Source organism: Ovis aries, chromosome 4, assembly GCF_016772045.2.
Source record: "Ovis aries strain OAR_USU_Benz2616 breed Rambouillet chromosome 4, ARS-UI_Ramb_v3.0, whole genome shotgun sequence".
Lineage (NCBI taxonomy): Eukaryota > Metazoa > Chordata > Mammalia > Artiodactyla > Bovidae > Ovis > Ovis aries.
The window spans coordinates 34,402,594-34,413,917 of NC_056057.1; the positions used below are offsets into that span (position 1 = coordinate 34,402,594).

Here is an 11,324-nt window from a genome sequence, read left to right on the forward strand (position 1 = left end):
CCCTGCTTTTGAAAGCTGTCTTATTTTTATCTTTAAAATGTTAAATTCTGGGTAATTAGAAGACAGCCTTTAAAGGCTTTCATACTAAGGCTGCATTGCAGGCTCTATAGGAAGGCCAGGCAGCTAGCTATGGGTGAGCTGTTCATCTCTCTTTGAAAATTTGATTTTTGGTAATCAACCTTCTCAGGTATTTACATGAATACTCACCATCCTCTGCCTCATGTACTTATAACACACTTTAATAATTAGGTTTACACTTTGCTGCACAGCAATAATTAACACAATCTTGTAAGATCAACTATACTTCAATGTTTTTAAAAAGAATTTAACAATAGAAAAAAAATTAACTTACAAACCAAAACAAGAAGCCAAGTGCCATGATTCCCAGTCCAGAATTATCTAATCCATATCAGGGTACAGAAGCAAAGGAGAGAAGATTCAGTGCATGGAGTTTGATTCAATTTGATTCAGGTTTTTTCAAGCTTGTGGAACTTTAGTCTCACTTATTTGAATGTAGCTCAAAAGAGACAATACAAACAGCTTAAAAAAAAAAAAAACCTTAGAAGTTTGGGGGAAATTTTTTTTAAGTTCTCCATTATTATTAGAGATCTTCCTACGCTTCTCCTTCTTTGGGGAGCTCTGATCCCAGAAGTAAATAGCTTTGTAAATGGCACTAATTGTAAAGAACCTACCTGCCAATGCAGGAGATATCAAGGGATGCAGGTTAGATACCTGGGTCAGGAAGATCTCCTGGAGGAAGGCACAGCAATCCACTCCAGTATTCTTGCCTGGAGAATCCCATGGACAGAGGAGCCTGGTGGGCTATGGGGTCACAAAGAGTTGGACATGACTGAGTGACTGAGCACGCACACGCAGATCTCAGAATCTTTAGTTCGTCCTAGATGTTATCATCCATATCCATTCTTTTAACTGGAGAACAGACCTTTAGGTTAAGACGATTGCTTTTTGAGGGTTGTAGCAATAGATATTTTACTTATAAGAGAAAAGCTGTTTGTAGTAAAGGCTTATTTTGCCTAATAAGAATTCTTTAAGCATAGTGCCGATGATTATCGTTTGCCCAGTGGAGAGGTGGGGAGTGGGGTTGTGGAACAGGAGGAAGTCTCACTCCTGATCTGGTCCTGATCAAGCCCCTTCAACACCCAGAGCTCCAGTTCCCTCAACTCTAAACAGGGTATGCAGCTAATCAGTAGAATTACCTGAGAATTATCAGTAGAATTCTGATTCTCTGATCAGGAACTTCTGGAGAGAGGAGGACTTTACAAAGTTCCATGAAATCCGGGACATGAGAAGTCCTGAAGGAAGTCAGAGCATGCTTAGTTGTATCCAACTCTTTGTGACCCCATGGACTGCCACACGCCAGGCTTCCCTGCCCTTCACTATCTCCCAGAGTTTGCTCAAGCTCATGTCCATTGAGTCAATGATGCCATCCAACCATCTCATCCTCTGTCATCCCCTTCTCCTCCTGCCCTCAGTCCTTGCCAGCATCAGGGTCTTTGCCAATGAGTCAGCTCTATTATATAAACTAATTTTCAAAATTCCTCTGCCTCCGTCTAGGGTGTTCTCAGCGATTGTGTTGGGCGCTGTGGCTCTAGGACATGCTAGTTCCTTTGCTCCAGACTATGCTAAAGCCAAGCTGTCTGCAGCCCACTTATTCAAGCTGTTTGAAAGACAACCTCTGATTGACAGCCACAGTGAAGAAGGCCTGAGGCCCGTGAGTTCCTTGCTGTCTCATGAGCACTTGGTTAATTTTTTCCTCAAGGTTTTCTGTCTGCTAGATCATGTCGACTGGAAAAAAAGGAAAAAAGCACAATGTGAGAGTTGTGAGTCAAGTTTTATTTGGGGCAAAAAGAGGCCAGTAGCCAGGAGACAGCACCTCAGATAGCTCTGAGAGACTGCTCCGAAGAGGTGGGGGGAATGTCAGTGTTCCATTTGATTTTACTGAAGGGACTACCTGCGGTCAGGCACACATTTTGGCAGAGGTTTTCTGCTAATCACGAGTAACAGATGTCTCTGCTGATGATTTTAGTGCTTTTCTAGTTATGAGACGATGCAAGAAACTGGGTTCATAAAATTCTCTCCTGAAAATGTCTGTCTGTAGGCCTGTTCTGCCAGTGTTTTCCCAGAGCATAGAGTGCCTCATTCTTGATCTCTGCCTTGAACCCCTTTCGGGGGTGTTGAAGGTCAGTGGCTGCAGAAGTTTGTAGCCTAGCCCTTGTGGATGAGAGGCAGATGTCAAGTGCAATCGTAACCACAGAATAAATTTGTAGTGATTACGCTGACATTGACTTCACTAGCTTTGTGACAGTTACAGGGCTAATAATATTTGGCCAACTTTCCTGGCATTTTCAAATTTCATAGAAGGTTGCAAGGATTCTGAAGTGGAGCACATCAAAAGTGAAAAAAAAAAAAAAAAACAACCACCAAATATCCAGATATACTAGAACTAAATAATTTCCATGAAAATTGAGTCATCTGCAGGGAAAGTATGTGGCTTTAATATTGTGAGTAACTGCATTAGCAATTTGGCTCTCATCACCTGGTGTAATGACTGTGTTATAAATGATAAGACAGCTACTTTATTCAGAGTGCTGCTGCTGCTACTGCTAAGTCGCTTCAGCCGTGTCCGACTCTGTGCGACCCCATAGACGGCAGCCGACCAGGCTCCCCTGTCCCTGGGATTCTCTAGGCAAGAATACTGGAGTGGGTTGCCACTTCCCTCTCCAATGCATGAAAGTGAAAAGTCAAAGTGAAGTCGCTCAGTCGTGTCCGACTTTTAGTGACCCCATGGACTGCAGCCTACCAGGCTCCTCCATCCATGGGATTTTCCAGGCAAGAGTACTGGAGTAGGAAGATAAAATTACTGTGCCAAGTGAGTGAGTTAACTGCTCTAAATCCCCGTGCCTTTGAGCCTTGAGTCATTGATTTGGCTTCTGCTGCTAAATTATCATTTGGGAACACTAAATATTTGTCTTCGGTGACCCAGAAATTTTGAGTTTAGACAACAACACTACAACTCTCTTAACTCTAACCTGAACCCCTGGTTCCCATATTCATTTTGTATATAAAACAACTCTAAAATATGACTCTCTTTAACCTGTAGCCCTGGTTTCCATCTTCATTTTGTGTGTATGACAACTCTATGACTCTCTTTAACCCATACCCCTGGTTCCCATCTTCATTTTATAACAACTTGCTACCAATACTACCTGGTGCCACTACTTGTGCTAAACACAGATTTTATGTTACCCTGCTGTAGTGTCTGTTAAAGCCTCCTTGAATTTATACTTTTTATTCCAATGATTTATCAGACTAACTATAATAGCAATATAAACATACCTATTTTTTAGGATAAGTTTGAAGGGAATGTGACACTTAATGAAGTCGTGTTCAGCTACCCCACCCGGCCAAACGTCCCGGTGCTTCGGGGGCTGAGCCTGGAGGTGAAGAAGGGCCAGACGCTGGCGCTGGTGGGCAGCAGCGGCTGTGGGAAGAGCACGGTGGTCCAGCTCCTGGAGCGGTTCTATGACCCCTTGGCTGGCACGGTGGTGAGCATGCTTTCTGAGATCAGTAACCTGCTTTAAGGCACTATCGGGCAAGACCTATAATCTTAATGAAAAAATGACCACATTCTGTGGATCCCAAACTGGTGCCCACAGTCAGACAAATATATGGGGACAGTCGGGTAGAATATCTGGAACTGAGTGGAGTTCAGAAAGGACTGAGTATGAAGTTGATCTCTACCCCACCCTGGGCCCTTTGCACCAGCCAGATCCCCCTGAGTGAACACACATTTGCTTCCTGCCAGAGTTCTGAGCAGATTTCCAGACTCCCTCCCCTCCCTTCTGCTTGGCCATCTCTCTAACCCTGAACTTGAGGCTCTCGTTGATCCTTACCTCCAGGGCTCTAATATTTGGCTTTTAGCATTGATGTTGTTGGTGTCTAGGCCCTGGCCCTGTTCGAGCGGAAGTGTGGCTCTTACTAATAATGCCTGCATCTCCCATTACCTTGGGATGGTACCCACCGACCTGGCCCAGGGAGCCAACCCCCATGTAGACAGTCACCAGAATGTTAAACCTTCTTGAGTTGTTTCTTTGGGGGAAAATCTTACGTTTCCAGTATTACAATTACTATGAAGATATGAATATGGGCAAACCAGCTCAACAGTACTCTGCAGATATGCTGTGCTAATCCTCTGGTGGGGATTTCTTTCTTAAAAGGTGAAGACTAGCTGGACTCGTGTGTATTTCTTCACCGTGTCCTTTGCACTGTGGAAGCTGTATCTTCACTTAGCACATCACAAGGCTCCTCTAGAAGCATCCAACAAACAAAAAATAAAACCACCACCAAAGATAAAGATACTACTCTTGAACTTGTCCACTTTCAGTTAAACTCTGGTCCTTGTGTGTTAGTCACTCAGTCCTGTCCAGCTCTGTGACCCCGTGGACTGTAGCCCACCAGGTTCCTCTGTCTAAGGAATTTTCCAGGAAAGAATACTGGAGTAGGTTCCCATTCCCTTCTCCAGGGGATCTTCCCGACCCAGGGATTGAACTCCAGTCTCCTGCATTGGCAGGCAGATTCTTTGCCATCTTAGCCAACAGTGAGGGTAGGTGAAGACTGCTAGTTCTCAGGGGAAAGAGAGATGAGGAGGCTAAGAGAGGTGAGGGGGATAAGACAGGAGATAAGCAGCTTTCAGATTGTGGGGCCCTGCTACTGATCTGCTTTTCTTCCTGGTGTGCCTGGAGAAGGGGCACAGTGTCAAGGTGAAAGGTCAGAGCTGTTCAGGCGACAGCAGATACAAGTAGGACACTGCATTGCTTGCTTCTTTTTTTTTAAATTAATTAATTTTAATTGGAGGCTAATTACTTTACAATATTGTGGTGAGGGCAGAGGATGGTACACTTGCCTGGATGAAGGCGGATAGGAACAGAGAGAGTAATGTGGAAAGACAGGGCCAAATGTGCTACCATTTTCCCAGGTAGAACAAGAAAGGGATGGCTGAGTTGCCATTAAAAAAAAATCTTTTTGTTGGCTGTGTGGGTCTTACAGGCTCTTACAGTGTAAGAGCTTACAGGCGGTGAGGCTTGGTATTTCACAAGCTGCCGATGTCCATGCGCCACAATCCTCTTAGTAACATACTGTTCAGTTTTCTTTTAAGTCCTTCTTACAGTTTGTGGAGTTTGGTTTTCAGCTTCTAGATGGTCACGAAGCAAAGCAGCTCAACATCCAGTGGCTCAGAGCCCAACTTGGAATCGTGTCCCAGGAGCCCGTCCTGTTTGACTGCAGCATTGCCGACAACATCGCCTATGGGGACAACAGCCGGCCCGTAACCATGCCAGAAATTGTGAGCGCGGCCAAAGCAGCCAACATCCATCCTTTCATTGAGACCTTGCCCCACGTAAGTGAGCTGGTGACTTCCTGCATGTGGTCGGAATCAACTGCAGACTGTGTTCCTCCTCCAGCAGGGCCCAGAGTTGGCTTCTGTACTAGCACTGTGACCCTGGACTACACACTGAAGTCCATGATACCAAGTTTCCTTATTGGTAAATGGAAATATTAGTTGTGGTGTTTATCTTGTACCAATGTCATGGGAAACGGATGAGGCAATTGTTAAGTCACCTCAAACTGTTTGTTGTGGGCTGCATTCGCACTATAGCCCTGTTTGCTTTATCCCTTATGGCACGTCCTTTTATAATGAAACATTTTATTTTGAGGTAATTATAGATTCACGTGCAGCTGTAAGGAATATGGGGATCATATGTACCTTTGGCCTAGTTTTCTCCAATGACATCTTGCAAAAGTGATAGAGTATTGCAACCACGATGCTAATTTAATACAGCCCACTGGCCTTATTCAGAATGCGCAGGTTTTGCTTGTATGCATTTGTATACATGTGTGCTTAGTTCTCTTCACTTTTATTGCACGTGAGACTCACATCCACTGCTCCAGTCAGGATATGGAGCCTTTTCATCACCACAGATTGCTCATGTTACCTTTCCGTTCACACCCCTCCTCCTTACTCTCACTCCCCACAACCCCTGGCAACAAATAACTGTTCTCCATTTCTGTCATACTTTCAGAATGTTATATAAAGACATGCACAGTATATAAGCACATGAGATTAGCATTTTCACTTGGCGTAATTCCCTGAAGCTCTCGTGTGTTAACTCTGTAGTTCATGCCTTTTTATTACTGAATCAGATGGATATATGGTCAGGATGGCCTGCAGCTTTTAAAATTTTTTATTGGGATATAGTTGGTTTACAATGTTGTGTTAGTTTCAGGTATACAAAAAGTGAATCATATATATATATATATGATTATACATTATGTATATATGTGTCTCCACATACACTCAATTTTAAGATTGTTTTCCCATCGAGGCCGTTACAGAGTATTGAGCAGGGTTCCATGTGCTGTACAGTAGGTTGTAATTAGTTCTTTTACATATATAGTGGAGTGTATCTGTCAATCCCAGTCTCCTAATTTAACATCCTCCTCCCCATTCCTTCCTGGTAACCATGTTTGTTTTCTACATCTGTAACTCTATTTCTGTTTTGCAGAGAAAAGAGAATGTTCCTATCACTGTTGGTGGAAATGTAAATTGGTGCAACCACTATGGAGAGCAGTATGGTGGTTCCTTAAACTAGAGCTACTGTATGACCTGCAGCTTTTTAAACTAGTCACCTATTGAGGTGTATTGTTTCCAGTTGGGCTTTTAAGAGTAAAGCTGCTATAAGTATTTGTGTCCAGGTTTTAGTGTGAACCTGAATTTCATTTCTCTGGGATAAATGCCCAGGAGTATAACTGCTAGACCATATGGTGATTGGTAGTTTCATTTTATAAGAAATGGCCAAACAGTTTTCTAAAGTGGTGTTGCCATTTCACATTCCCACCAGCAGGGATGAGGGATACAGTTTCTTTGAATCTTTGCCAACATTTGCTGTTGCAACTTTGCCATCCTGATAGGTACACAGTGATATCTTATTGTGATTTTAATCTGCATTTCCTAATGGCGGAAGATGTTGAACATTTTTAGTTATTTGCCATCTATATTTCCTCTGTGATGAAATGTCTTTTCATGTATTTTGCCTATTTTCTAGTTGGATTGTTTTTTACTGTTGAGTGTTGACAGATTTTTATATGTTCTACTTACTAATAAGTCCTTTGTTGGAAATGTAGTTTCCAAATATTTTCTCCCAGTTTGTAGTTTTGTTTCTCATCCTTTTAAAAGGGTCTTTTGCAAAGCTTAAGTTTTTAATTTTGATGAGGTCCCAGTTCAGTTCAGTCGCTCAGTCATGTCTGACTCTTTGCGACCCCATGAATCGGAGCACGCCAGGCCTCCCTGTCCATCACCAACTCCCAGAGTTCACTCAGACTCACCTCCATCGAGTCACTGATGCCATCCAGCCATCTCATCCTCTGTTGCCCCCTTCTCCTCCTGCCCCCAATCCCTCCCAGCATCACAGTCTTTTCCAATGAGTCAACTCTTCGCATGAGGTGGCCAAAGTACTGGAGTTTCAGCTTTAGCACCATTCCTTCCAAAGAAATCCCAGGGCTGATCTCCTTCAGAATGGACTGGTTGGATCTCCTTGCAGTCCAAGGGACTCTCAAGAGTCCTCTCCAACACCACAGTTCAAAAGCATCAATTCTTCAGTGCTCAGCCTTCTTCACAGTCCAACTCTCACATCCATACATGACCACAGGAAAAACCATAGCCTTGACTAGACAGACCTTAGTCGGCAAAGTAATGTCTCTGCTTTTGAATATGCTATCTAGGTTGGTCATAACTTTTCTTCCAAGCAGTAAGCATCTTTTAATTTCATGGCTGCAATCACCATCCTTTATTTCCTTTTACAGATTGTGCTTTTGTTGTCAAGTCTGAGAACTCTTTTTCTAGGCCTTGGTCCTAAAGATGTTCTCCACTGGTTATTTTCTAAATTTATGGTTTTACAATTTAGTTTTAATTTCATTATCCGCTTTGAGTTATTTTTGTCATAAGGCTGTTTTTCTTTAGTGTTTTATTTCTTTGGAGAGGATGTGTACTCTCCAATTTCCAGTCCCCAACACTCCCTATTTATTACCTCATTAGCTGCCATCCTCGTTAGTATAGTGCTGAGTATCCCCGCCTATCACACGGGAGACCAGTGTTCGAGTCCCCGATGGGCAGGCAACACAACCTTGGGGATTCCCTGGTGGCTCAGATGGTAAAGTGCCTGTCTGCAATGCAGGAGACCTGGGTTTGATCCCTGGGTTGGAAAGATCCCCTGGAGAAGGAAACAGCAGCCCACTCCAGTACTCTTGCCTGGAAAATCCCATGGACAGAGGAGCCTGGTAAGCTACAATCCATGGGGTTGCAGAGTCAGACACTACTGAGCGACTTCACTTTACTTTAGCGGCTGTGATTATAGCCAAATTGCAGTGAGATCAATACGGATTTGAAAACTAAGGTAAGAATTCAGTGACACAATTTTCTGTTACAAGTAATTTGATATTATATTGTGTGCTATGTATTTTTTTTCTCTCGATTACAAGAGTAAGAAAAGAGGCAAATTCATTTTTATACTTCCCACAGGTAGTCAGTAAATATTTAAGTGAATGAATGAATTTAAAAAGAATAAATTAGGCTGTGTGGGTCATGTGAATATTTTAAATTAATAATGTTGAACACTGACATGTAACCATTTTAGGACTCCAGTGACAGCAGATGAGGCTTCCCTGGTGGCTCAGATAGTAAAGAATCTGCCTGCAATGCAGGAGTGAAAGGAAGTGTTAGTTGCTCTGTCGTGTTCAACTCTTTGTGACCATATGGGTTGTAGCCCACCAAGCTCCTCTGTCCATGGAATTCTCCAGGCAAGAATACTGGAGTGGGTAGCCATTCCCTTCTCCAAGGGATCTTCTGACCTCAGGATGGAACCCAGGTCTCTTGCACATTATAGGCAGATTTTTTACTGTTGAGCCACCAGGAAGCCTATGCAATGCAAGAGACTTCAATCCCTGGGTTGGGAAGATCCCCTGGAGAAGGGAACTGATGTTCAGATAATGATAGGAATTGGACAATTTGTTGCAGGATATGAAATGAAATGAAAACTAAGATCATTAACATTCTAGTTTGATTTTGAAAATGTCATGTTAAAAAAAAGTAAATGCACATCGTAGTTTATGTTATAGAAACTTTATTATTACGTATTTTTTCCTATAATTAGAACTGTCAAGTGTTAAATAAAAGTTTATTCAATATACTATTAGGATTTTTCTAAACTAGAACTTTACTAACTTTATTAACGGCTAACTTGCAGAAATATGAAACAAGAGTGGGAGACAAGGGGACTCAGCTTTCCGGGGGGCAGAAACAGAGGATTGCTATCGCCCGAGCCCTCATCCGACACCCCCGCATCCTGCTGCTGGATGAAGCTACATCAGCACTGGATACTGAAAGTGAGAAGGTATGGCTTCCCACTTCATGTCCCATTTAATTTATAAAACAAAACTTTTTCATGCAGTCAATCATGAAAAAAACACAAACCGCTCACTATTTTTAAAGAATTCTGGCAAAAAAAAAAATGGACAGAAGTCCTAGATATTGTTCAAAGCAGACATACAGATGGCTAACAAACACATGAAAAGGTGTTCAACGTCACTAATTATTAGAGAAATGCAAACCGAATCTACAGTGAGGTAACTCCTCATACAAGTCAGAATGGCCATCATCAGAAAGTCTACAAAAAATAAACGCTGGAGAGGGTGTGGGAAAAAAAGGAACCCTCCCACACTGGTGGTGAATGTAAACTCAGACAGCCACAATGGAGAACAGTATAGAGGTTCCTCTGAAAACTAAAAGTAAAGTTAGCATATAATCCAGCAGTCCCACTCCTGGGCATATATCTGGAAAAAAAAAAACTTGGTTTGAAAGGATATATGCACCCCAGTGTTCTCTGCAGCACTGTTTACAATATCCAAGACATGGAAGCACCTAAATGTCCATTGACAGAGGAATGGATAAAGACACGGTACATATAAACAATGGACTAATAAAGCATAAAAGGAATGAAATAATGCTATTTGCAGCAACATGGAGGGACCTAGAGGTTACCGTACTAAGTGAAGTCAGAGACAGAAACACCATTATGATATCATGCAAATGTGGAATGTAAAAAATAATACAAAAGAACTTATTTATAAAACAAAGACTCAGAGACATAGAAAAAAACACTTATGGTTATCAAAGAGGGGAGGGATAAATTAGGAGTTTGATTTTAAAATATATATGCTGCTATTTTTAAAATAAATAACCAAGAACCTACTATATAGTATAGGCATTTTACTCAACATTTTGTAATAATCTATAATGGAAAATATGAAAAAGGATATATGTAACTGAATCACTTTGCTGCATACATGAAACTAACACACCATTGTAAACTATATTTCAATAAAAATTTTAAAAGATAGGTAAGCACAGAAAAAAGGAAACAAATGAAGACAGCAGTTATTTTGAGGTAAAATATTTTTATTTCATCCCTTCCAGAATTTTCCAAATTTTCTAAAATGATTATATTTTATACACAAAAAGTATTTTTATTGCACTTTTTGTTTGAATTCTTTAGCATATTAATAATGGAATAACTGGGAAATAAAACACTCAAAATTGAAGCAGTTATTTTGTGACTAGTTCGAAAATTTAAAGATTGTGAAGATTATTTGAAAAATTTTTTTTTTAATTTTAAAATCTTTAATTCTTACATGCGTTCCCAAACATGACCCCCCCTCCCACCTCCCTCCCCACAACATCTCTCTGGGTCATCCCCATGCACCAGCCCCATTTACTCTTGTGAAGATTAGTTTGAGAATACATTTTTATTATGAAGAACATAACTGTATGCAAGATGGACTATGTAAAACTCAATACATAAAGCTAAAAATTCAAAGATGACATGAGAAATGAAAGGTAACTTTCTTTTGTATAGATGGTAAAATATTTGGATTTCCTTTACTTTTAAAACATTTCTATAATTTTTAAGGTAAGGCTTCTGTTCTGCTTTATCAATAGGTGGTCCAAGAAGCCCTGGACAAAGCCCGAGAGGGACGCACCTGCATCGTGATCGCTCACCGGCTGTCCACCATCCAGAACGCAGACTTGATAGTGGTGATTGAGAATGGCAGAGTCAGGGAGCACGGCACACACCAGCAGCTGCTGGCGCAGAAAGGCATCTATTTCTCTATGGTCACTGTCCAGGCTGGGACACAGAACTGATGAACTCTTGTTATAGTGTATCTTAAAAATAAATTCCGACAAGTTTTTCTGA

The 11,324-nt window shown here is 41.5% G+C and overlaps 1 protein-coding gene across 1 annotated transcript in view; it reads left to right on the forward strand.

Annotated features, from left to right (window-relative positions):
* LOC101122517 (phosphatidylcholine translocator ABCB4) overlaps positions 1-11,324 on the forward strand; it is a 387,444-nt gene extending 376,120 nt beyond the window's left edge. Inside the window, 5 exon segments of the mRNA XM_060414577.1 lie at positions 1,576-1,732; positions 3,369-3,566; positions 5,210-5,416; positions 9,318-9,464; positions 11,069-11,324. Of these exon segments, the coding sequence (XP_060270560.1) occupies positions 1,576-1,732; positions 3,369-3,566; positions 5,210-5,416; positions 9,318-9,464; positions 11,069-11,272 (913 nt within the window). The 3' untranslated portion in view covers positions 11,273-11,324.